At 43.6% G+C, this 27,725-nt stretch overlaps 1 protein-coding gene across 1 annotated transcript in view; it reads left to right on the forward strand.

Moving 5' to 3' along the window:
• Positions 1–27,725, forward strand: part of LOC117347325 (dynein heavy chain 6, axonemal-like) — a 2,502,256-nt gene that overhangs the window by 2,111,618 nt on the left and 362,913 nt on the right. Inside the window, 1 exon segment of the mRNA XM_033918113.1 lies at positions 25,345–25,499. Coding sequence (XP_033774004.1) covers positions 25,345–25,499 — 155 coding nt within the window.

A 27,725-nucleotide genomic window follows, 5' to 3' on the forward strand; every position in this document is an offset into this window, starting at 1 on the left:
GCTTGTGAACTTTATATTGAAAAAGCCTGTTGAAGTGGCTTCTTCTGGTATCAAGGTGGCACGTGCTTGTGATATGAGATTGCACAGTGTGCCTTCTGTGGAAGTGAATGCCTGTCCCCAGCTAGTGCTGGACTTTGAAGACTATGTGGTGGACACCCTTTATGATCTCATCCGAGGTATCTGCGCGGTATCTGTGCATTGGACTCTTTGGATTCATCATTGGACTGGGGACACTGCCTCCAAGGCTACTTTAAGCAGCCTCCCTTTCAAGGGTCAGCTTCTTTTTGGAACAGGTTTGGATGACCTCAGGAGAGGACAGTAGTATTTTGTCCTTCCTGCAGATTTTGTCAGGGATCCTCTGGTTCTTCCTCCCAAAAATATTCCCAAGGAAACAACCCTTGTTACAACAATTCCAATTCCAGATGTCCTCAGGTATCCAGATCCTCAAAAGCCCCAATGATACCAGAAGTCAGGCAGGGCTTCCTTATGTTGGGAAGCTGGCTCTCTCCGTTTTACCATGAGTGAACTCGCATATCCTCAGATCAATGGACCCTGGATATCATTATGGAGGGGCAAAGGATAGAATTCTTTTGTCTGGCTCTGGATTTGTTTCTGGACTCGTTGGCAGGTCGGCTGGAGGAGTCAAAGTCCATGCTACCCTGCAGTTGTCTCTTGGACACCTGAGCAATGGGACCCATTTTCAGAACATGAATTGGGCTTAGGCAGATACTCCTTATACTTCATGCCAAAGACTTGCTCAGAGGACTGGAGATCCATTTTAGATCTCAAGTTAGTCAATCGCTTCCTACGGATTCCTCATTTCTAAATGGAAACCGTGCACACAGTCATTGCTGCTATCTTTCCAGGGGAGTTTCTTGCATTCTTGGATCTCATGGAAGCTTTCCTCCATATTCCAATCATTCCAGAACAGCACAGATTTCTGCATTCCCATGTTATGCAAAAGCGTTTCCAATTCACTACTGTTCCCTTTGGGATTGTGACAGTTCCCCACACTTTCATCAAGGTGATGGTGGTTGTAGTGGCTTTTCTCCACAGGGTTCATGGTTTCAGACAAAAATATCACCCAGAGGATGACTTGGATGACTGGTTGATCCGGACTCCATCTCAACATGAGTGCAAACATGCGGTGGAGACGGTCATGTCTCTGCTATAGCGCTTGGGTTGGATTGTGAAATTCAAGTAGAGCCAGTTTACACTGTCACAGACCTTAGAGTATCTGGGTCTTCTCTTTGACGCCCGGCAGGGTTGTGTGTTTCTTCCCACAGTCAGGTTTCTTTCCCAGCAGGGTTGTGTGTTTCTTCCCGCAGTCAGAAACTTCAGGAGCAAATCCGATATCTCCTGGACCTTCCAGCTCCCATGGCCTGGCATTATCTGCAAGTACTGAGGTCCATGGCGGCCTCCTTGAATGCAGACCCCTCTCTCAGTGGTCTCCACAGTGTCATCCCCTTCAGATGCCGCTCCCCTGTACAGCACCAGCTCGCAGTAACCTGCACTGGTGGCTTCAGGGGGAAACTCTCCATCAGGGTAGACATCTTCATTGAATCACTCTTTTGACAGATGCTAGCCTGTTGAGCCTGTTGAGCAGTAGACTGACTCCATGTAAGAGGTGTTGTTCGATCAATCATCTAGAACTTTGGGTGATTCGACTGTGTCCCACCCGAACTCCTGTAAGGCGCAGCGAGGCCATGGAGACTTGACCGAAACCTCAGATCCAGTGTGTCCCTTACTATCAAGGGATCCTTCAGGTCTTAATTCAGGCACGATATCTGCCTCATGAGCAAGCAAAGTAAAAGAGTCCAAGTCTGAAATGGCAAAACAAAATAGCTTTATTCCAGCCACTGGCCAATAAACTAAAATACAGGCTTCAGCCTTGCAGTTCAGGATAAACTTATATTGCATGGAACTATAACAAAAAGGTTCAAATAATGCAATCAAGATGTTCAAGTTTGATCAGCACTGAATTGAATACAGTCCCCTGCTTCTGGACTTTAACAAGGTAAGTAACACAGTCCTCTTCACCAGAGCAGTAATACTTTGATTTTGCAAACTTTACACACATTTCATACCAAAACAAGGCCAGCAATGCTTGGTTTCTCAATAAATAGAAACAAAATAAACTTATAATAGACTGTACAGTGCAGCAGGTAGAAATCTCACATGATGTTGCTGTGCTATACCCTGCATACCTTCCCTTGGAAACGTTGCTGCAGTTTCTATGCACAGCTGAGAGGGAAGGCAACGTGATTGCTCAGCTTGGTAACAATCCAGGAAAACAGTCACATGTTTGCTAGTACCCACACTTAACTGCTTTAAAGCAAGCCTCCAAGTTTGGCTTTCAAGGAGAGATCCTAAACTTACTTCAAAGAGCTATAGTTTAGCTAGCAGCACAGAGGTATAAACAGCAATAACCCAACTCTCATGCTCACTGGTTTCCATGGCTATTGGTTGGGTCTCAGTTCCTACACGGCTTTCCTGCACCTCCATAGCTTATTCCTCCGGCTGCTCCCAAGGATTCCAGGTAGGAGACAACTCCTCTGCCTCTACCATAGGCCAGTCTGAGAGTGACTGACTCTCCCCAGGTTTCTACTCTCCTGTATGCCTCCCTCCTCTTCCTGTTCTGAGGAGCCACGTTATATCCTGTGGAGAGCCACTCCCCCTGTGAGTAGGTGGGGAAAGGGTTCTCCACACACTATTACTACAGGCAGGATTCTTGCTAGTCCTAATTCTCCTAGGCACAGGTTGCTCATAAGGAAGTAAACTTCTAACAATGGAGGGGACAGTTTATACTGGGTGCAGCTTTCCAGCATTACCTTTTCCTGCCTTGCCTCTTCTGACTCCATATCATTGTCTGAGCAGAAGTCAGCTTGCTCTGTTAATTGGTCTGTTACCTGATCAGCTCTCTTGCATCTAGGCTCAATGTGATTTCCCCTGATTCTTGGGGCAAAACCCAGGACGGATTCGGGTTTGTTATGGGCAAAACCAGAAATGGACTTGGGTTTCTCACAGCTGATGATACTCACTCTCCAGCCCACTCTGGAAGGAAGGGTAGTGCGAGTATTCCCAGACAATCCTGGCGATGGTGTATGACCATCAAGTGGGCACAAGAAGCACTCTCTTGGGCCAGGAAACTCACCAGCTGTCTCTCTCGGCGGTGCATGTGGCCAGAATCAACAATGTACAGGCAGACTTTCTCAATCACAAAGTCCTAGACCTGGGAGAATGATCCCTCTCACATAAAGTGTTCCGTCTGATCATACAGCACTGGGTCAGCCCCAGATGGCTTTGATGGCTTCAGCAGAGAACTTGAAGTTCGGTAGCGTTTTCAGTCAAAGAACATAGTGCGGAAGCTTAGGGCTGGTTGCCTTGGTTCAGCCTTGGCCGACTTATGAGCTCCTTTATGTGTTCCCTCCATGGCCACTGGTTGGTCAGTTCATCCACCGAATAGCGGCACATCCCGGCCTTATGATTCTAGTTACTCTGGACTGACATTGCCATGGTATGTGGATCTTGTCCATCTTTAGTGGGCAGGAAGCTCAAACTGCCTCTTCATCACAACCTTCTCAGTCTGGTGCCCATGGTGAACCCACAGCACTTTGGCCTTATGGCATGGCTCTTGAGCGATCAGCCTTGATGAGATGTGGTTCCTCAGATGTCATCTTGACACTTTTGAAGTTCAAGAAACTCTCTATTATGGCTTCTTATAGCAAGGTCTGGAAGGCTTTCCCACATTGGTGTACTAAGGACCGAGTGGAGCCTGAGTGGACTCCCATATCAGTGGTCCTGGTTTTTCTTCTGGCAGGCTTAGATAAGGGTTAGCAGTGGCTTCCCTTATAGATCAGGTAGCAGGCCTTTCATGCTTCGGGGCATGCAGGGGTTCTAGTTCATTTGCTGCTCATCCAGATATTACCTGGTTTCTGAGGAGGTCATTTTGTTGGCAGTCTCCCTTGCATCATCCTTTTCCTTCATGGAATCTTAACATCATTCTTTAGGGCCTTGCAAAAACCCCATTCAAGTTACTCTTCTGAATCTGATGATCAAGATTGTCTTTCTGGTCACCATTGTCTCACTACTGTGTATTTCAGAGCTTCAAGTTCTTTCGTGCAGGGAACCCTTCCTCCGACTTACGGATGCAGGAGTAGTTCTCCTTACTATACCTTTCTTTCTACCAAAGGTGATTTCTGCTTTCTATGTCAACCAGAAAGTTCGTTTGACTGCTTTTTGTTCCACAGGCTCAGAGAGAAAGGATCAGATTTTACACAAATTGGACGTCAAGAGAGTCAAAATAAGAACATAACATAAGCATTGCCTCCGCTGGTCAGACCTGAGGTCCATCATGCCCAGCAATCTGTTCACGCGGCGGCCCAACAGGTCCAAGACCTGTGCAGTAATCCTCTATCTATACCCCTCTATCCCCTTTTCCAGCAGGAAATTGTCCAATCCTTTCTTGAACCCCAGTACCGTACTCTGCCATATTACGTCCTCTGGAAGTGCATTACAGGTGTCCACCACACGTTGGGTAAAGAAGAACTTCCTAGCATTCGTTTTGAATCTGTTCCATAGAAACATAGAAATAGACGGCAGATAAGGGCCACAGCCCATCTAGTCTGCCCACCTTAATGACCCACCCCTACCTTTCTCTGTGAAGTTCCCTTTCAACTTTTCCAAATGCCATCTTGTTCTTTTATTTTTCTAAAGTTTGAAGAATCTGTCCCTCTCTTCTCTCTCTATGCCCTTCATGATCTTGTAAGTCTCTATCATATCCCCTCTAAGTCTCCTCTTCTCTAGGGAAAAGAGTCCCAGTTTCTCCAATCTCTCAGTGTATGAAAGGTTTTCCATACCTTTTATCAGACGTGTCGCTCTCCTCTGAATCGTCTCGAGTAACGCCATATCCTTCTTAAGGTACAGCGACCAATATTGGATGCAGTACTCCAGATGCAGATGCACCATCGCCCGATACAACGGCAGGATAACTTCTTTTGTTCTGGAAGTAATACCCTTCTTGATTATACCTAGAATTCTATTCACTCTCTTAGCGACCGCTGCGCCATCAGCTTCATTGTCATGTCCACCATTACCCCCAAGTCCCTTTCTTGGGTACTCTCATTCAATAACATCCCTCCCATCATATAGTTGTACCTTGGGTTTCTGCTTCCCACATGTAATACTTTACATTTCTCAACGTTGAACTTCATCTGCCATTTCGTCGCCCATTCCCTTAGTTTGTTCAAGTCCCTTTGCAATTCTTTGCAGTCCTCTATAGTCCGAGCTCCACTAAATAGTTTGGTGTCGTCCGTAAATTTTATTATCGCACACTTCATCCCTGTTTCTGGATCATTTATAAATATATTAAAATAGCAGCGGCCCGAGCACCGAGCCCTGCGGGACACCACTCGTGACCCTCCTCCAGTCCGAATAGTGGCCCTTTACTCCTAGCCTCTGTTTCCTACCTGCCAACCAGTTTCTGATCCATCTATGTACGTCTCCTTCCACCCCATGGTTCTTCAGTTTCCGAAGTAGTCGTACATGGGGTATCTTGTCAAAGGCTTTTTGGAAATCTAGATATATGATGTCTATGGGGTCTCCTCTGTCCATCCGTTTGTTAATTCCTTCGAAGAAGTGCAATAAGTTCGTTAGGCACGATCTCCCCTTGCAGAAACTATGTTGGCTGGTTATCAGAAGTTCGTTTCTTTCAAAATGTTCATCGATGTTTTCTTTTATCAGTGCTTCTGCCATTTTCCCTGGAACCGAGGTCAGACTCACCGGTCTGTAGTTTCCCGGGTCACCTCTTGATCCCTTTTTAAAGATGGGCGTAACGTTGGCTATCTTCCAATCCTCCGGGATCACACCTGTTTTCAGGGATAGATTGCAAAAATTTGCTGCAGTATTTCCACTATTTCTTACTTTAGTTCCTTCAGAACCCTTGGATTGATTCCATCTGGACCCGGGGATTTGTCAGTTTTTAATTTTTCTAACTGCCTGCGTACGTCTTCAAGGCTCACTTCCATGGATGTTAATTTTTCTGCTTGATCTCCATTGAAGATTTGCTCAGGTTGGTTGTGGCTTCATTTGTAAATACAGATGAAAAGAACATGTTAAGTCTTTCTGCCACTTCTTTCTCCTCCTTCACTACTCCCTTCCTGTCTCCGTCATCCAGCGGTCCCACCTCCTCCCTAGCCGGCTGCTTCCCTTTAACATATCTAAAGAACGGTTTTAAATTTCATGCTTCCCTGGCTGGCCTCTCTTCATACTCTCTTTTGGCTTTTTTGAACTACACGGTGACATTCTTTTTGATACTTCCTGTGCTCTTTCCAGTTCCCCTCAGTTTTGTCCTTTTTCCATTTCCTGAATGAATTTTTCTTATTGCCTATCGCTTCCTTCACTATTTTAGTTATCCACGCCAGGTCTTTTGTTTGACTCTTTTTGCACCCCTTTCTGAATCTGGGGATATACAGATTTTGTGCCCCGTGTCCTTGAAAAAAGATCAGGCATTATTTGGAGAGGACTAATGACTTTCATCTGTCTGATCTCCTCTTTGTCCTGACAGCCCCGCCTTGGTGTGGTAGGTTGGCATCCAGGACCTCGATCACCTATTGGAATCATGTGACCATTTCCGTGACTTATATTGCTCGCGGCAAGCTGCCACCAGTTTATTCTTAAGGCCCACTTGACTAGAAGTGTTGCTGCTTCTTGAACAAAGTCTCGCGTGCTTCATCCAGATGAAATTTGCAGGGTGACTACTTGATCCTCTCTTCAAACCTTAACCCGATTTTCCAGGTGCATGTGATGGTTTGCTCTGATGCCACTTTTGGGATCTCGGTGTTGCTGGCAAGCTCTTCTATCCCTCCCTAGATGCTGCCAATGCTTTGGTATGTCGCCTAGTGTATTGAATCTGGAAGGGATGTAACAGAATGGAAAATTAGGTTTGTACCTTCAATAATAATCTTTCTGTTAGGCCCTGGAAAATTCAGTATAGCCCACCCTCTGTGTAAGCTCAGTTGTTCAAAGTTGCCTGCTTTCTCTGGCCTTGGTTATTCTCCTTACAGACTTTAGGATCTTCCAGCCAGTAATAATAATAATACACTTCCCCCTCCCCATTCGCGGTTTCAACACTCGCAATTTCACATATTCATGATTTTTGGGGGGGAGGGGGGAAAAAACAACACATAGTTTAACACATTCCCACCTCTCTCCAGCCTTCCTCCCGGCATCCAGGCCTTATCTGGTGGTCTAGCGCACAGTTCTTCAACCGCCGGTCCGCGGACCGGTGCCGGTCCACAGAAAATTCCTGCCGGTCCGCGCAGGGCCGGCAAGATGGACGTTGTTAAATTTCCTGCCCTGGTGGTTTTCGCGGAAATCTTCTGTTCCTCCCAGCCTCGGGCGATCAAGACAGGCTGCCGACGTCGGGCATTCCCTCTGAGTCTCGCCTATGCGGAAACAGGAAGTTGAAACAAAATAGGCGGGACTCAGAGAGGAAAGATCCCGACGTCTGCAGCCTGTCTTGATCGCTGCCCCTGCCGAGTCGCCGAAGAGGGCTGCGGGGAAGCTGCAAGTAGAAGGGAGATGCGCAAGTAGAAGGGAGCGTGCGCGGTGGGGGGCAGCGTGTGGATTGGGGCCATCAGCAGCGTCTGTGCTGAAAGCCTGCCCACGTGCAGAATGCGGCGGATAGGGGCCTCCGGCTCGTCTTGGGCGGCAGGGCCTGCAGTGCAAAGCTGTTTTTGCCGGCTTGGGGGGGGGGTGTCACGAATGTGCAGGGAGCCTTCAACAGTGGCTGTCTCCTCTCCTAGCAGCTCTATACTTACCAGGGCAGTGATTCACTTTGGCAACTTCCCCTTTCCTCAGAGGCGGCAACGGACCCAAGGCTGCCTAAGGAAATCACTTCTGCAGGCAAGTACTGAGAGCTGCTGGAAGGAGAGGAAGCCACTGTTGGAGGCTGGAAAGCTGATGGATAAAGGGAGAGCTGCTACTGCACCTGGAGGGAGGTAGAAAGAGAGATGCTGCTGGGAGGGGAAGAGGGAAAGGGATGGGAAGAGAGCTACTGTTGGATAGGGGGGAGGAGGGAAGGGAGAAGGAAAAAAGGAAGGAAACAGCTGGCAGGGAGATTAGAGGAGGGAAAGGGGAGAGACAGGAATGAGAAAGTAGAGAGAGATTGATGCTGGAAAGGGGGTCAGCAGAGAAATGAGAGAGGGATAAAGATGCTAGATCTGGTGTAGGAGAGATAAAAATGAAGAAAGCAGTGAAGCTGGAATGAATGATGTAAAAAGGAGAGAGGAGGCACAGGCTGGATGGAAAGGGGAGAGGGGTATAGAAAGAAGTCAGATACATATGGAAGGAGGAGAGGCCAGACAGTGGATGGAACGGGCAGACGCTGGAAGGAAGAGTGGAAAGAAGATGAAAGCAGAGACCACAAAAGGTAGAAAAAAATCATTTTATTTCTATTTTGTCATTACAATATGTCAGATTTGAAATATATATCCTGCTAGAGACATAACTGGGGACTGCAAAGCCTAACACTATTCCTGTCATGTGTTGACTGCAGTATTCTGTTAGCATGATATTTCTGCGTAGCATTCTGTAATAATTTGGCTTGTTCAGTTTTCTTGATAGTAGAGGGGATATATGTGAAGGGGAGGGGAGACAGGGGTTTTGTTGGTCCTTGCTCTGAATATTTATATTTATAAAATGACAATTGTACAGAATATTGTTTCTTTTTATACTTTAATAAAATACGTTCAATATAAAATCATAACTGAGGCTTGTGCAGATGGGATCAGATGGTTTGTGGGGACCGAGCTTGCGGAGACTGGGTGAAAATGTGTTTTTATTTCGGTCTTAGTAGTTTGCCGGTCCACAAAATAATTATTTTATTTATGCCGGTCCACGGGTGTAAAAAGGTTGAAGAACACTGGTCTAGCGGGCTTTCGGGGCAGGAGCGATCTTCCTATGCTCCTGCCCTGTGTAAATCGCCAATAGGAAATGGCTGCCGTGAGCTCCCGTCGAAGTCTCGAGAGACTACGGGAACTCACAGCAGTCATTTCCTATTGGCGATCTGCACGGGGCAGGAGTGTAGGAAGATTGCTCCTGCCACGAAAGCCTGCTAGACCACCAAGTAAGGCCAGGATGCCAGGGGGAAGGTGAGAGGGAGGCGGGAGTGGGTCAGAGCTGGACTAGAAGATATTTGCGGTTTTTCTCAATTCGCGGTTCAGCTTTGCCCCTATCCCCCGCGAATACCGAGGGAGAAGTATAATAATAATTTTATTCTTATATACTGCCAGACTGAAAAAGTTCTAGGTGGTTCGCAACAAGGTGAGCTAAAAACGCCTAGAACGTTGGACGTGGGAGGGGTCTGCAAAGTGATGGACTGAACACCCAGACATGGCACCTAAATAGTGGGGTACCTTAAAGGGCACTGCTGTGAACTTCACAAAAGGGAGCCATGTCTTCATCTCACTACACAGCTCCTTTATAGGTCATGGTGAGCTCCCCCAAGCCACCTCCAGAATCCCCTAGACCCACTTATCTACTACCCCAATAGCCCTTATGGCTGCAGGAGCCACTTATATACCAGTAAAAAAGGGTTTGGGGGTGAATAGAGGAGTGCACATGTTTCAATATCAATGCAGTGATTACAAGGGCTTATGGGCATGGGTCCTCCTCTCCATGAGTCCCTAACCCATCCTCAAGATGGTTTAAGATGCCTCTGTGCAGCACGACTAGGCTTTCCTATGCCAGGCTGCCAGGTGATGATGTTCTGGAGGCACAATTTTCAAGTTGTGATTAATATTTTTATGGGGGTGGGGTAGTGTGTGTGGGGTCTATATTATGTGTTTGCAATGCTTATCTGATCACTTTGGGTGGGTTTTTATGACTTGGACCATGTTTTAAATGGCCTAAGTCACGATGTCCAAGTTCTGTCGATCCTGTGCTGTATAACTTTCAGTTATACATGCAGTATGACTAAGTCTAAGCCTGCCCACGTCCCAACCAAATCCCGTCCGCGACACTCCTCCTGGCACGCCCCATTTAGCTATGGTCATTCAGCGACACTATGAAGGCCTAGGTCGTTTATAAATACACCCAAAACCCAGTTTTATTATCGGCACTTGGACGTTTTTGACTGATGATCATCCAAGTGCCGATTTAGGCTGGTTTTGGACGTTTTTCTCTTGATTATGAGCCCCCTAGCATATTGAATCCTCCAGGGACTAACAAAAAGAAGATTATACTGGTCAACAAGCATTTTGCTACTGGAGTTCTGTCACCTGTACCTTAACAAGAGCCAAATGCTGACTCTAAATCTGAAAACAGTTTTCGATGATCATATCCTGTTTTTAAGTTATGCGTCAATTTGTCTTTATATTATTTTCGTCAATAATGCTACCGTGAAGTGTCAGTATTTTACCGTTTCTGTAACACATTGCATTTTAGGATAGCTCAATCACATATACCAGTAATTTGAAAGTTCATAATAATTATAATATATTAGACAAAAGCAAACAAAATATAAAAATTCACAGGTAGAAAAAGTAGCACAATCACTTTTTAGTATAAACAGACGAGATTGTATTAACCATCTGTTATGTCTGCGGACAATTTACTGCACAAGATCAGTGAAAGAATCTGTCCAGCAGACTTCAAAGTGCATACAAGCATTATTTTGACTGTAAAGTTGGTGACCAAAATAAAGCGTGGGCACCTCATGTGTGCTGCACTATCTGCTATTCCGGATTAACACAGTGGCAGAATGGGAAACGGAAGAAGATGCCTTTCGCTATACCCATTGTGCGGCATGAACCAACAAATCACTCAGACTGTTATGTTTGCATGACAAAAATTGCTGGATTCACAAAGAGGAATAAATCAAAAATTGTGTATCCTGATTGCTCGTCAGCAATTAAACACGTTCCTCGTGACTCGGAGAATCCAGTTCCAATTCCTCCTTCCACATCTGCAGAACAATGTGCCAAAAGTTGAGATGAAGAATGTGCCTCTGCTGCTGTGGAGGAGTTGTATGAACCTGAAGTGGATGAAAACCAACCTCACCTGCTAACTCAAGAAGATCATAATACTCTGGTTAGAGACTTGTCACTGTCAAAGAAGAAAGCAGAATTGTTAGGTTCAAGACTGAAGCAATGGAATCTTTCAAGGCAGCACACTAAAATATATATATTTTTTCCCCATGATCACCATCCTGGCTTTTTTTTTACCAAATGGAAGGAAACATTTGTTTCTGTACTGATATTAATGATCTCATGCATGAACTGGGATATGAACATGGTTCTGATGAATGGAGACTATTCATTGATTCCAGCAAAACAAGCCTTAAAGCAGTACTTTTATACAATGGAAACCAGAAGCCATCTTTTCCTGTTGCTCATGCAGTTCGGTTGAAGGAAACATACGAATCGATGGAGACACTTTTAAAACTCACATGCTATGCAGATCACCAGTGGAATCTCTGTGGTGATCTCAAAGTTGTGTCACGCCTTCTGGATCTGCAACTGGGGTACACCAAATACATGTGCTTCTTGTGTCTTTGGAACAGTCATGATGATGCCAACCACTAGACAGAAACAATGGCCAAACTGAAATAAATTCGTACCTGACAGATACAATGTGAAGCATCTGCCGTTAGTACATCGTGAGAAAATCTATCTTCCAGCACTTCACATAAAACTGGGACTGATGAAAAATTTTGTCAAGATGATGGACAGAAATGGTAATGTGTTTCAGCACCTAAGAAGTTCGTTTGGTTTTGAGAAAAGTGAAGCCAAAATCAAAGAAGGTGTTTTGTTGGACCCAAACTCCATGAACTGATCCTTGATGATGCGTTCAAACAGAAGCTGAACCCAGCAGAATCAGCAGCATGGGAAGCATTCATGCTGGTTGTTCAGAATTTTCTTGGTAATCACAGATCAGAGAATTATGCTGAGCTTGTGAAGAACATGCTGACAGCATATCAGCTAATGGGTGCCAGAATATCACCTAAAATGCACGTCTTACATTCTCACCTCAACTTCTTCCCACCCAATCTTGGTGATATCAGCGATGAGCATGGGGAAAGATTTCATCAAGATATCAAGGTGATGGAAAGCAGATATTAGGGAAAGTTCAACCCCAGTATGATGGCAGACTATTGTTGGTTTTTCACAGAGACAAATGTACAGTACAAGCGTAAAAGCAAGTGTCTCAAACATTTCTGAAGTTTTCAAGTTTCAAGTTTATTAATTCTTTTGATTAATCGCTTAATCATTGTTCTAAGCGATGAACAAATTAAAATACATTCAAAGGGACCAATACAAAACAATACAATACAAACTTAAGACAATACAATAGGTTAAAAATTAACTCATCAAGTCATAACATAAGGTAAGAAAGGGATAATGAAATACAATTTAATATAGGAAAGTAGAACAAAAAAAGGAAAGATACATAAGGGAACAAAAAATAAAAGCATATTAATAGAATAAAATCAATGACCTGGGTATTAAGAAATTAAATATCAAAGGCATCTTTAAAAAGAAAAGTTTTTAAATTACTTTTTAATTTTCCTAGGTCCTGCTCCCTTCGTAAATAAATTGGGAGAGCGTTCCAGGTCTGTGGCGCGGTCACTGAAAAAATAATTTGCGTCTTGTATTTATTATCTTAAGTGAAGGGATAGTTAATAAGTTTTGTTCATTTGATCTTAAAGTTCTCACAGGATTATATGGTATTAGGCACTTATATATGAATGCTGGTGTTTTATTGAGAAGGGATTTGAAGGTAAGCAAGCAGAGTTTATATGTTATCCTATGGATAACTGGAAGCCAGTGTGCATCTTTTAAAAGGGGTGTAACATGATCAAATTTTCGAGAATTGGTAATAAGTTTGATGGAAACATTTTGAATTATCTGAAGGCGTTTAATTTCATTTAATGCTATTCCCTTAAAGAGCGCGTTACAGTAGTCTATTTTAGAGATTACCAAGGAATGAATTAGAATATTTAATGACGTTGGACATAAGAATTTGGAGATTGAACGAATTTTACGTAATCTATAGAATGTTGTTTTAACGATATTGCTGATGTGATTGTGGAAATTTAATTTGTTATCGAAAATCACTTTTGTGTGAGTTAAGAGAGGCATAGATATATGCTGTAATATGTCGCCTTATTGTCTTCATGTTTATTTTCAGAGTAAACTCCTTAACACAGGTTTGGTGGGGCACAGTTCATACTTACAATATTGTGCCAATATGGCAAACTGTCTAAAAAATCAGTAACATGTATCTCAGAAACCTGACGTACTAGCTGAATTTCAATTACAGATCTGAAATCAGTGTTATTAAATTAACTAAGAACACTTCTTAACTTCTCAGTAGCAAAGAAAAACTTTTTTGGGGGGATGACCAGTGTTATTGAAGGTGAAAACCTAATCTTCCAATTCAATTGATCTGCTGCCTTGGCAAGTGTGATAGGGATACACCAAGTTATATTAAGCTTCATTGGTTGCCAATAGAAGCAAGAATTTATGTTAAGGTATTTTGTCTTACCTTTAAGATAATACATGGTTTTGCTCAATTGCATAGGGTAGGATTGGTAAGAGCAATCTATTTTGTTTAAGAAACATGTGTTATCCAATTGATTTAAATTTTGACTTAATTTTGGTTTTGAATTATGAATTTGGAATGACTGTATCAGGCTTATTTATATAAACAACTCAGAACTGTAATCAGTATGAGCGGGAAAATGTAATGTAAAAATCGTCTGTATTTTATAGAACTCTAGAAATTAGGCACAGCTCTAAGATAGAGAAGGCAGAGCTCCTTATATCACCCTCTTCTCTTTCTCAGCCTTCTCATGACAATTCTTAAAGTTGGAAGGCAAAAAAAACTTTTAAAAGCTTTTGCCAGAAATAGAATGCTGGTAATTGGTCTTTCACAAAAAAAATCCCTCATTCATTCATTCATTAGAGCACCTTTTAAGAATGAGGTCTTTTTGGAGAGATTGATTTGAAATGTGAAATAAAATGGAATCATTAAGACATGTCTGTATCATGTCTCTTACATGATAGGATGAAGCAGAATATACAAAGGAAGTTTAAATTATGATACATTTAAATGGCAACAAAAAGTTTTAGTATGTATATTCATTGAGGCTAATTATATAAATAAGTATAATGAAGGGATATGGGGTATAGTATTCTTTATTGTTGAGTCAATCAAAGGATAGACTAGGTAAATGATTTGTACATGTATATAGAAACATGATGGCAGATAAAGGACAAATGGCCCATCCAGTTTGCCCATCTGCAGTAACCATTATCTCTTCCTCTCTGTAAGAGATTCCATGTGCCTATCCGAAGCTCTCTGGAATTCAAACACAGTCTCTGTCTCCACAACCTCTTCCTGTTCCACTTATCTAATCACCCTTTCTATAAAAAAAAGTCTTTCCTTAGATTACTCTTGAGCAGTGGCGTACCAAGGGGGGGATGGTTCGCCCTGGGTGCACGCCCCAAGGGGGTGCACAGCTGGTCACCCTCCCTATTCTGCCGCTGCTGCAGCAGCGGCAGTAAACTATAAAGAGGGGTGTCCGCGGCTCCCTCTGGTGATTTTTCAGCATCTGGCTGGCTCCCCTGCTCAAAGCTGTGGCTGCGTCAGAAGTGTTCCCTCTGACGTCACAACGTCAGAGAGAAGGCTTCCGACGCAGCCGCAGACCGCGTGAGCAGGAGAATCATCCAGACATGCTGGGCAGGGAAGAGAAATGTTGCTGCTGCACAGGGAAGGGAGTAGAAATACTGCACAGGCAAGGGGGGAGAAATGCTGCAAAGGCAAGGGGGGAGACATGCTGCTGCTGTACAGGCAAGGGGGGAAGAAATGCTGTACAGGCAAGGGGGAGAAATGCTGCACAGGTAAGGGGGGGAAAATGCTGCACAGGTAAGGGGGAGAAATTCTGCACAGGTAAGGGGGGAGAAATGCTGCTGCGGCACAGGGAAGGGGGGAGAAATGCTGCTGCTGCACAGGGAATGGGTGGAGAAATGCTTCTGCTGCACAGGGAAGGGGAGGAGAAATGCTGCTGCTCCACAGGGAATGGAGGAGAGAGATACCACACCATGGTGTGGAGTAGGAAGGAAGGAAGGAAAGGAGAAGAGAAAGAGAGAGATGCCTAAGCTTAGGGGAAGGGGTGGAGACAGAAAAATGGAGAGGGGGTGAACCTGAAATGAATCATGTGCAAAGGAGAGAAGGGACCCCGGATATATAGTTTATTGAAGGGACATAGAAAGAGGGAAGATGCCATTTGGAAGACAGAGAGGGTGGACAGTATATGGAAGGGGCAGAGAGAGTGTGGGTAGTAGATGGAAGGGGTAGAGAGAGAGGACAGAAGCTGGGTTTGTAGGGGTGTTTCCTTATTTGCACCTGAAGGTTAGGCCGCTCTGACATCATCAAGCCTGAACCATTGTCTGCAAGAAATCTTTCCAGCATGAACTTTGCAAGAAGAGAAAGAAGAACACATCTTTGCTGTTTCTGCCCGATGCATTCTGGGTATGTACCAGAATGGTATTCTAGTCAAGGACATCCATCTATGCCTTCATGCTTAGACTGTGTGATTCCTGGGGGAGTTATGCTCCTATGCTGTGCTTATCTTTGAGTTATATTCCTATGCTGTCCTTATCTTTCGAACGGCTCCTGTGTCTCCCAGCCTGTATGAGACTTTACACAGAAAGGCTATTCATCTAAGATCTGTTTCTGGATTGGTCCAAGGAAGTCATCTGATGAGGTCCAAGTGAAAAGTTGCTAATTATAATTAGTCTGTGTCAGGATGTGGGTGAACTCACATCTTACCACAGGTATTCTCCACGCTTCTCTTTCTTAATAATTAAGACCTGAACAGTTACCTCGTTTGACTCTCTGCCTGAGAGAGAGTGAATCGGACTCTAAACAGATCTGAATTCCATCACTTCAAGGAAACGTGGCTGCTAATAAATTACAGTTTGTACCAGTGGCTGCAGAACTTTGTTCCTGTAACAGAAGAATTTATACATCTACGAAGCTTAGAAGACTTAAGTCCATCTCCCGGGGGCCAAGGCCTAACTGTATGATGAGAATAAGGAACTTATTATCTTATCAGCTGGGGTTAGATAAGTGCATCCGATTGTGATATAGGATAAGGTTTGGAAAGCTACCTTGGTCATAACTGTAATCAATTGCTGCTAATCAGGGATTATTATTATTATAAGGAATTGTTTAGTGTGTGTAAGAATTAGTTTTACTTAGTTATCTAACAAGTGTATTGGAATAATTATGTACTGAGTTTCATATATGTAAATCAGATATTTTGTGAACAATATTTAGATATTGCTGCTGGCTTGTGAATTATATTTTTCTATTTTCATAATAAAAGTATTTCTCATTATCCTGGGTCTTGTGTCGTATAAATAGACAAAGAAATTTGGACCTGGCAGAGTTTATGGTTTTCCCTAGACAAAACTAACAGACACGTAACTTGTTTATGTAACTGATTAGTACCATAAAACCTCACTACAGGTGGAAGGGGCAAAGAGAGGGCAGATCTTGCATTGAAGGGAGAGAGGACAAACGCTGTATAGAAAGAAGAGAGCAAAGAGAAGATGATTAAACCAAAAACGACAAAAGGTAGAAAGATTTTTTTTGTTGCTTTACTTAAAATCAAGTAGTATTGTAACTGTATGGATAAACATTTATAAATAGGAAATGGAAATAAGGCAATTTTTTGGACTAAACCCCTTTCCTCAGGACAGGATACCATAACAGCAGTATACTGTACTGTTCTGAAGAAAGATTTGGCTTCTGAAAGCTAATTGAAAAATGCATCACAGAATCATGGACCGCCAAAGACGACCTATTCACACAAAACGAACTCCTCCCCCACGGTTACCAAGGCCTCTTTTCCCCCAGACCCAATCGAAAAGGAGGTGGCCTGGCACTCCTCTACAAATCTTTCTTCGACGTCCAGCTCCTTGAGACGGGCACCCATCCTTCTCTAGAATATTTGCTTGCTTCAGTCAATGACGAACTCTGCACCCACCCATTGGGCATCCTATTACTATACCGGCCACCCACCCCTTGGGCGAAATCTTCAAATCTCGTCTATGAGACCATAACAAATGCCTTCCTTAAATTCCAAAGACTTCTGATTGTTGGTGATATTAATCTCCACCTCGACGACACAAATAACAATGATACATCCGAATTCAACAACTTCCTTACCTCTCTTGGCTTTCCCTCACCCACCCCATCCCAAACCCACGAAAAAGGGCATACTCTAGACTTCACCACCTTCATTGATCTTACCACCTTCAAAACCTCAACCGACGACACTCGCTGGGAACAAGTCCCTTGGTCAGACCACTTCTTAGGGACTACCTGTCTCCCCGTCTTCATGTCACATCTTGACTCCCCACCCCACTCCTCCCATTCCATAACCTACCGCAAAAAAACCTCGAGCAACCTATTCTGGTCCAAATTTCTCAACAAACTCTCTTCCAACCCTAGACCTATAGACCCCGAATCACACTGGCACAACTGGACCGTCCTCTCCGAGTCCACCTACCACTCCCTTGCTCCATTAACCACCAAAACCATCTCCTATTCCCGAAAGGCCCCCTGGTACCTACCCCTTCACAGAGAATTGAAACAGAAGTGTCGCGCTTTGGAGCGCAAATGGAAAAAATCCAAATCCCCCTCTGATAGACAGACCTGGAGGGCTAATATTAAATTTTACAATTCAACATTAAAAAAATCCAGGAAAAACTTCTTTGGAGACAAGATCTCCAGATCCAACAACCAGATCAGTGCGCTGTTCAACATCTGGCGCTCCCTAACTATAAAAAAAGACCCGTCTTTGCTTCCACCATCTCTATCAGCCGAGGCCCTTGCAAATTTCTTTAATGAAAAGATTACCACCCTAAGATGCTCCTTCCCCCCCACAGTCTCCTACAATTCCCTGACCTCTACTGTTCCCAACTCTACCTTACCTGTATCCATTCCTGCCGACAGATCCTGGACCGCCTTCGAGCTTGTCTCTGAACCGCAAGTCTCCAAACTCTGCCTCAAACTAAAAACTTGCAAGTGCATTTTGGATCCTTTCCCCTCCTACCTATTCGAGAATATCCCTACACAGGCCATCGCTTCCCTCACCGAACTTATAAACTCTGCCCTAACATCAGGCCTTTTCTCCCCCGACATGGGACACATTTCACTGTCCCCTCTACTGAAAAAGGCCGACCTCGACCCCTCCATTCCATCAAATTACCGTCCTATAGCAAATATCCCTCTCCTAACCAAGCTATTAGAATCCATCATATCCACCCAACTCTCATCCTACCTAGAACGATTCTTTATCCTCCTACCCCACCAATTCGGCTTCAGACCCAACTTTAGCACCGAATCCCTCTTGGCCTCACTAATCTCTAAGGTGCAACAACTTCATTCTCGCAACAAATTTGCTGTTCTTCTTCAATTCGACCTCTCCGCAGCCTTCGATGTCGTTCACCACGACATCCTAATCTTCCAACTCTCCGAAATAGGCATAAGCTCCACAGTCCTGGATTGGTTCTCGAAATTCCTACGCTTCCGCTCCTACACCGTTAACACAAACGGTTCCTCATCCCCCGCCTGGAAGCCGAAATGTGGAGTCCCTCAAGGCTCACCCCTCTCCCCTATCCTTTTCAACATCTACATGTCCTCTCTGAAACTCCTTCATTTATCCCCCCTAGAAACTCTCTACTCCTACGCTGATGACATCCTCATCCTCCTCGAAACCGACTCGAACCTCTCTGAGAACATCTCCACATGTATTACGAACCTCCAATTCCTGGGCCCAATCTGTACAAATGAAACTGAATGAGTCCAAAACCAAACTACTTTGGCTCGGCCCAATCTCAGACCATTTACCCACCTCCATCCCTCTATCTTCCGGCCCTACTCTTCAGCTTGAGTTTTCAAGCAAAGTCCTAGGTATCATCTTAGATTCCTCTCTCTCCTTCAACGATCACCTCAACTCCCTGGTAAAAAAATGCTTCTTTAGCCTCCATATGTTGAGGAAAGTAAGATCCTGCTTTCATCATTCTCATTTCGCCATCCTCGTTCAATCCACCATCCTCTCTAGACTGGACTACTGCAACTCCATCTATATAAGCCTAACTAAGAAAAACCTCCATAGACTTCAGCTAATTCAGAACGCCGCGGCCAAGCTTATTTTCGCAAAAGGCAAGTTGGACCACGTTTCCCCACTCCTCTCCAAGCTTCACTGGCTCCCAGTATACTCCAGAGTCCTCTATAAATGTGTCTGCATAGCCTTCAAGATTCTACATGGCATCCTTCCTCCTGTTATCCCACTCCTCTGGAATTCCTCAAACCCGCTCTCGACTAGATCCTCCCAAAAACTGAAACTTTCTTTCCCTTCTATAAAAGGTATATCCCGCGCAGGAAAACTTGGAACATCCCTCCCCTTTAGAACCACAGAACTCTGGAACAACCTTTCATCCCCGCTCAGAAATTCTAGCTCCTTCCAATCCTTCCGCAAACACTTGAAAACTTGGCTCTTTTCAAAAATCTAATCACCTCCCGTGCACTAGTACCCTGTCCCCCTCTATCTCCTCAGTCCCTCCCCTATATCCTTCCTTTGTAGTTCCTTTCCTCCCAACCTCTGTAAACCGTGCCGAGCTCTGCGCACGCGGAGATGGTGCGGTATACAAACCTAAGGTTTAGTTTAGTTTAGTTTAGTTTAGGATTAGTCCAATAAAATGGTATTTTCTTATTTCTCATTATTTGTTTTATTTGTATTTGTTAATTTGTAAAGTGGTAATTGTTATGTATCAGGTTTTCAAATTTACATCTACTGTCTTTATATTTTACACAGTATTAGGGGACATGTGTCACTGCTTTTGTGGTGTTGCATTATAAGTAGAGTCTGGTTTCTTGGCAGTTCAGTTTAACTTTTGTCTACATATTTCTATTTTTAGTTTGTGATTATCCCATATTGGGTGAGGGTGTATCTCTGTTCTGTGTGTATGAAAAAGGACATAGTTTTCAGTTGGCATTGATTACAGGATCAATTGACTGTGCGGGATCTGGCTTGTTTAGTTTTACAATATATGTGTTGGTGTTCTAGTGCTCACTGCAGTGTTTAACATGCTGCCTTTTCCTAGGTGCACTCTTGTTGTGCGATATGTGGATTGTTACTAAAAATCATATTTTTTATATAGATGGGGGGGTCAAAAGATGATAGGCCTCGGGTGTCACATATGTTAGGTATGCCACTGCTCCTGAGCCTCTTAACTTCATCCTGTGCTTTCTCATTCCAAAGCTTTCATATTGAGATCTTTAAGTTTGTCCTCATATGCCTTATGACGAAGACCATGCACCATTTTAGTAGCCTTTCTCAGGATCAACTCCATCCTTTTTATATCTTTTTGAAGGTGTGACCTCCAGAATTGTACACAATATTCTAAATGAGGTCTCACCAGAGTCTAATACTGACCAAATCTCTCCCTATGTGCCCTAGCCTCATTCTAGTTTTCGCCATCACCTTTTCAACCTGTTTAGCCACTTTAAGTTCATCTCATACAATCACACCCAAATCACGCTCATCTGTCTGGTACATAAGTTCTTCATCCACTAAACTATACCATTTCTTTGGGTTTTTGCAGCCCAAATGCATGACCTTGCATTTCTTAGCATTAAATCTTCAAACTTCAAGCTTCGGGGTTTCTACTGTATTGCAGATTTTGGTATCATCCACAAAGAGGCAAATATTGCTCAATATCATTCACAAAAATGTTAAAAAGAACAGGCCCAAGAAGAGAATTTTGAGGCATACTACTGGTAACTTCCCTTTCCTCATAGCGATCTCCATTGACCACTATCCTCTGTCGCCTTTCACTGAACAATTTCCTGACACAGACCCATCCTGAGGGCACTCGATTTATTTATTAGACACTTGTGATAAAATCTAAATACACTACATCTAGCACACTCCCAATTCTCTGGTCACCCAGTCAAATAAATTTATCAGATTTGATTGATAAGACTTATCTGTAGTGTATCCATGTTGCCTCCAGTCCTGTAATCCACCAGATTCCAGAAACTTCACCATTTCTATTAATTTGCTTTCCACTGAAGTCAGACTTAGTGGCCTGTAATTCCCTACATCTTCCTTACTTCCACTTTTGTGGAGAGTGACCACATCTGCCCTTCTCCAGTCTTCCGGTACCACTCTGGACTCTAGAGAAGCATTGAAAAGGTCAGTCATCGGAGCCACCAGAAGTTCCCTAAGTACCTTCAGCACCCTTGGATGTACACCATCCAGCCCCATTGCTTTATCTATCTTTTATTTAGCTAGCTCCTCACGAACACAACTCTCTGAAAATCAGTCAGGGTTAAGCTACCAGGAGGAGCAGGAGCAGACATAAAATTGGGTCTATACTATCGCCCACCTGGACAATCGGAAGAAATCGACCAGGACCTGGAGGCCAAACTGAGACAGCTATGCAAAAGCGGAAGTGTGGTGGTGATGGGGGACTTCAACCACCCGGGAATAGACTGGAGCATCAGGCACTCAAACTGTATGAGGGAGACCAAATTCATGGAGGTCACGAGGGACTGTTTCATGGAACAGCTGGTCAGGGAACCAACACGGGGAGATGCCACTCTTGACCTAATTTTCAACGAACTAGGAGGACCCGCTAAGGAGGTGGCAGTACTAGCCCCACTAGGAAACAGCGATCACAACACGATCCAGTACAAGCTAGAAATTGGATCATCAAAGGTGAAAAGAATCACAACGACAGCACTCAACTTCAAAAAAGGGAATTATGATGCCATGAGGAAAATGGTGGGAAAGAAACTCAACGATACCGCAAGGAAGATGGAGTCCGTAGAAAAAGCCTGAACCCTACTCAAGGGCACGGTGCACGAAGCACAGAACCTGTGCGTCCCCAAGTTCAGGAAAGGGTGCAAAAAAAATAGAACAAAAAACCCAGTGTGGATAACAAATGCAGTGCAAAAGGCAATAAGTGATAAGAAGCCATCATTCAAAAAATGGAAAAAGGATCAGACAGAGGACAACCAAAAGGAGTGTCACCGAGTGGTTAGGAAAGCAAAAAGAGAATATGAAGAGAGACTGGCGGGGGAAGCAACAAACTTCAAATCATTCTTCAGGTACGTCAAGGGGAAGCAACCAGCTAGGGAGGAAGTGGGACCCTTGGATGATGGAGACAGCAAGGGAGCAGTAATAAAGGAAAAGGAGATAGCGGACAGGTTAAATGAGTTCTTCACGTCAGTTTTCACGAGGGAGGACACAACCAGCATTCCGGAACCCGAGGACATCGTAAAAGGAGATCAGGATGAAAATCTGGTCCAACTAGAGGTGAGCAAGATGGATGTCCTCAGGCAGATAGACAGGCTAAAGAGCGACAAATTGCCAGGTCCGGACAGCATTCACCCAGGGGTACTCAAGAACTAAGGAACGAAATAGCTGAGCCACTTCAACAAATATGCAACCTATCCTTAAAAACTGGAGAGATTCCAGAGGACTGGAAAATAGCAAATGTCACGCCCATCTTCAAGAAAGGCTCAAGGGGAGACCCGGGAAACTACAGGCCAGTGAGCTTGACCTCGGTCCCGGGAAAGATGATGGAAGTGCTGATTAAAGACAGCATCTGGGAACACATCGAAAAAAATGGGCAGCTAAAGTCGAGCCAGCATGGTTTCTGCAAGGGCAGGTCATGCCTCACAAACTTATTATACTTCTTTGAGGGGGTAAACAGCCAGGTGGATAAAGGGGAATCCATAGACATCATTTACCTTGACTTCCAAAAAGCCTTCGACAAGGTGCCACACGAAAGACTGCTAAGGAAGCTATGAAACCACGGGGTGCAAGGGGAGGTCCACCGATGGATCAAAAACTGGCTGGCGGACAGGAAACAGAGGGTTGGAGTAAAGGGCCATTACTCAGACTGGTAATGGGTCACGAGCCGAGTTCCGCAGGGGTCGGTGCTGGGACCGCTTCTGTTCAATATATTTATTAACGACCTGGAGGCGGGAACAAAATGTGAGGTTATTAAATTTGCGGATGACACTAAATTGTACAGCAGGGTCAAAACCATGGAGGACTGCGAAGACCTCCAAAAAGATCTGACAACGCTGGAAGAGTGGGCCAAAAAGTGGCAAATGAGCTTCAACATAGGGAAATGCAAGGTCATGCATGTTGGGAAATAGAACCCGATGTTCACTTACAAGATGAGGGGATCACCACTAGGGGTGAGCACCCTTGAAAGAGACCTGGGAGTGATGGTAGACACAACATTGAAGGCGTCGGTGCAGTGCGCCACAGCCTCATGGAAAGCAAACAAAATGTTGGGTATCATTAAGAAAGGTATCACGACCAGGACTAAGGAAGTCATCCTGCCACTGTATCGTGCAATGGTGCGCCCGCACCTGGAGTACTGTGTCCAGTACTGGTCGCCGTACCTCAAGAAGGACATGGCGGTACTTGAGAGAGTCCAGAGAAGAGCAACTAAGCTAATAAAGGGTATGGGGGACCTCTCATATACTGACAGACTGAAAAAGCTGGGGCTTTTCTCGCTGGAAAAGCGATGACTTAGAGGAGACATGATAGAAACCTTCAAAATCATGAAGGGCATAGAAAAAGTGGACAGGGACAGATTTTTTCAAACTATGGGGAACCACAAGTACAAGGGGACACTCAGAGAAATTGAAAGGGGAGAGGTTTAGAACAAACGCCAGGAGATTCTTTTTCACCCAGAGGGTGGTGGATACATGGAACACGCTACCGGAGGATGTGATAAGCAGAAGCACGCTACAGGGCTTCAAAGAAGGTCTGGACAGGTACCTGGAGGACAAAGGGATAGAGGGGTACAGATAAGAGTAGAGGTAAGGTTATAGGGATAGGATTAGAGGTAATTTATAAAATTAGTCAGAGACTATTGTTCAGGCAGTGGGCCTGATGGGCCGCCGCGGGAGCGGACCGCTGGGCGAGATGGACCTCTGGTCTGCCTCAGCGGAGGCAACTTCTTATGTTCTTATGTCTACCACTCCTCCTATTCACATTTGTCTTCTGCGGTTCTGCTCCCAGTGCTTCAGCCATGAACACAGAACAGAAATATTTGTTAAGCATTTCATCCTTTTTTTTTATCATCTTCTACATATTTCTCCCCTTCACCTTTGAGTCTCACAGTGCCACATTTGCACTTCTTCATATCACTGAATTATTTAAAAAATGTTTTGTCTCCCCGTTTTACTGTCAGTTATTTTTTCTCTTTCTTTTTTCTCTTTGCTTTTATGACAAGACCAGCCTCTCTTAACTTTTCCTGATATTTTTGTCTGTCTTGATGTTTTGTAGTTAATGGAAGCTAACCTCTTATTTTTTACCTTTTCAGCTACTACTTTTAAGAACCAATGTATGCTGGACATCTCAGAAACAATCTAATTCTGTATGTAACACCATTACTAAGCTATTTTAATATAATTTCAGCAGTGTTGTGTTATTGCATATATTGTAGCTCGTGTATTGTACCATCATTACTGAAGCTAATGTTCATATTTCCATCAAAGCTGCTCATGTAAACCGTTCTCAATTTACTTCATAGCCATTAGTTAGCAGTATAGAAGCTTTAAATAAACAAACTTCCTGACAAAAAAATTAAAGCATGAGATCCAGGTTATTTAGTACATAGTCCAAAAAGTAAATAGACAAATGGGTAGAAAGGGAATCAAAGGTTTTATCCCTCCACACTGAAGTTAAGATCATTTTGAAGCAAACACAAATGCTACTACTGACATTATCTTGGATGTCATGCATCCACATTCCATGTATTACCTTTAAACAGTTTTGGGCTCTACTCAACCTTGCATTCTCTATCATAGAGCTATAATGAGTGAATGAATGAATGAATGAGGACTTTACAGGGGGAGCATGAGTTGTCAGTATTTCTTGCATTCTCTTAAAATAATTTATAAAAATCATTTATATACTGTATTGGAAGGCCTGCAGGTAGGGAGGGTGGATGTGGTAGAGAGGTTGCTTTGACTTAGGAGTAATAGGGAGAGGGAATGGGATTTATGTATTATATTCTTGTGGTTCCCTGTTCAAATTGGATGGTAGTGGAGGGTTAAGTGACCTACTGGGTTCTGATATTATAATACTCATGGTCTTAGAAATGGACCCTAGAGAGGAACATGAATGCATAAGGACAATGGAATTATAGTATAATAAAGCCAATAACTTAAATAAACAATTATAACTGAAATAGTAATATTAATCATGCATCTTGTTTGTATGCCTTGTAGGACGCCTCTTACTTCAGATTAATCCCAGTTCTTTGGAAGAGTATTCGTCTCATGTAGAAAAAGAAGATAAAAGTAATACAATGGACAGTGACTGGAATATAAAACTGAAAATGTTTCAGAAATTGATCCTCATTAAAAGTTTTATGGAAGAAACAGTGAGTTATATTTGAAATGAAACTAAAATGAATTTTTACTTATAAAAAATGAATACTGTAGTACTACTGCATTATTGTCAAAATAATAAAAAAGCAAAGTAATTTTGGCTAGTATAATATTTTCCACCGCAGAGATCCTAATAAGAAATATTAGAGCAGTGCTTCTCTACCCAGTCTTTGAGGCACACCAAGTCACTCAGGTTTTTAAGATAGCCACAATGAATATGTGACAGGGACCTGTGGCTGGCCGAGCGGAGGCCTGTGCTGAGCCCCACAATCACAAAGTCAGGATGGCTGCTTGGTCTTACTCCCAATTTTTCCCTTCCCCCGGCATCTCCCAATGCACACCAGGACTCTTGGAAAGGAAAACAAGATTGGTTTATTAGCATTAAGAAAAACAACACCAACAATTTCTCTTTGTCGGGATGTCAGGATTTTCAACACATAATCAAACAGAAAAAAACCCAGCAAAACACTTTGCAAAGGAAATTCAAATGGTCCCACTTTGCTTTAGCAAAACCACAGTTCTCAACAATCAAGCAGAGCTCAAACTTCTTTGGTTTCCTGGTTTTGAACACCATACAAAGTTTTAAATTAGTAATTTCATTTTAGTGCTGTTCCTTTTCTTAGTTTCAAATGGAACACACAGCTCTCCCCATCTCAGGAGATGCCCAGATGTTAACACTAACAACAACAAAAAAAACATTTCACAAAAAATACTTCTCTATCTTTTCTAGCTCTGACCTTAGCAAGGCAGGGCTTTGTGCCAGGTCAAAGAACACAAGCCCTCTCAGGGTGGTGGAGCTAATACCCGCTGGTCTCTCCACCCTCCCCAAAAGTAAACAGCTTCCCCAAAAGCATACAGCTTCCACCCTCCCCAAAAGTACAAAAGTCCTTCCTAGTAGCTTTCACACAGAGCAAGAAGTTTTCTTCAGAGAGAAAAAAAAAAGTTTGACAAAAGGTTCACATGGAGCACACGTTTTCCCTCCCTGGGCTTTATCATTAGCAATCAATTAGCTTTAAGTAATCTTTCCAGACAATAAAGCAACAAGAAAAAACCCCCCACATCAGCTTCAGTCCTTTCACATAAAAAACGTTACTCACAGTTCCTCTGTATTCCCAGGACACTGTTCAAAAGTCCATGCTTTCCTCAGCATTATCCAGCATTTCAGAAGCAGGCTGCCAATCCATTTCTTCCCCCTGTGGGTCACAAACAGCCTCTTCTAAATCCGATCCCTGCATTTCAGTATCAGGCACTTCTACCTGCTCATGTTTTCTCTCCAGCAGTTTTCTTAGCAGCTTTACGTTTGCCTTTCTGGACTGTTTCCTTCCTCCTTGGCCATGTGCTGGGACTCTCTCTGGTAAGTAAAGCTGCTCTCTAAAATTCCATGCTCCCAGGCCCCACCCCCTCCCTCTGGCTGGGACAGGAGAAGATTTAAAAGGACCTGCACTCTTAAACTGGGACTCAGCTTTTGCAGACTTGAAAGTGGCAGTTTTATAACTGGGACTTTTAATTAGGTTCTGTCTTTCTCTCAGGGGTTCTAAACCTTTCCTTCCTAAGCAGCTGGAAGGACAAGGCTCATATTCCTGAGGTTCAAGCTCAGGGTTGGCAGGGTCCCTCTCACAATATGCTTGAATACATTTGCATACCAAAAAAGGCTGTGCATGCAGATATATCTATTCATATTCATAGAGGATATCCTGAAAATTCAACTGTCTGGATATGCCCTGGGGACTGGGTTGAGAACCCCTGATCTACAGGACCTTTGTGCTCTCCTTTCTTCCTATTATCATTTTAATTCTACCTCCTGTTTTATAGCTGAATATCACCTAAATCTTATTGTTCTGAGAACCTGCCTTTTTTCCTTCTATTTTCTTGACTCACCTTTGACTTTCCTGTTTTATTTTTGTGATTTTGCTCCACAGAGTTTACATCCAAGGTGTCTGATTCATAACTTAGATCATTGGTTATCCCAGGACAAGCAGACGGGGTTATTCTCATGATTGGGTGACACTGTCCTACGGAGCCCCAGTTCAGACATTCCAAAGTGCATTGCCACTTTAAGAATCTTCAGTGTGCTCATCAGCTCTCCTACTTACTTCCTCCTGTGTCCCATGAGCCTTGCAGTTCTTTCCACTTCTGCAGAGCCCAGAAGCTGTACAACTCTGTATTCTTTTATTTCAACCTTTCCTCTTTGATTGTTTTTTGGGCAAAACTCATTTTGA

Source organism: Geotrypetes seraphini, chromosome 1 (assembly GCF_902459505.1).
Source record: "Geotrypetes seraphini chromosome 1, aGeoSer1.1, whole genome shotgun sequence".
Taxonomy (NCBI): Eukaryota; Metazoa; Chordata; class Amphibia; order Gymnophiona; family Dermophiidae; genus Geotrypetes; species Geotrypetes seraphini.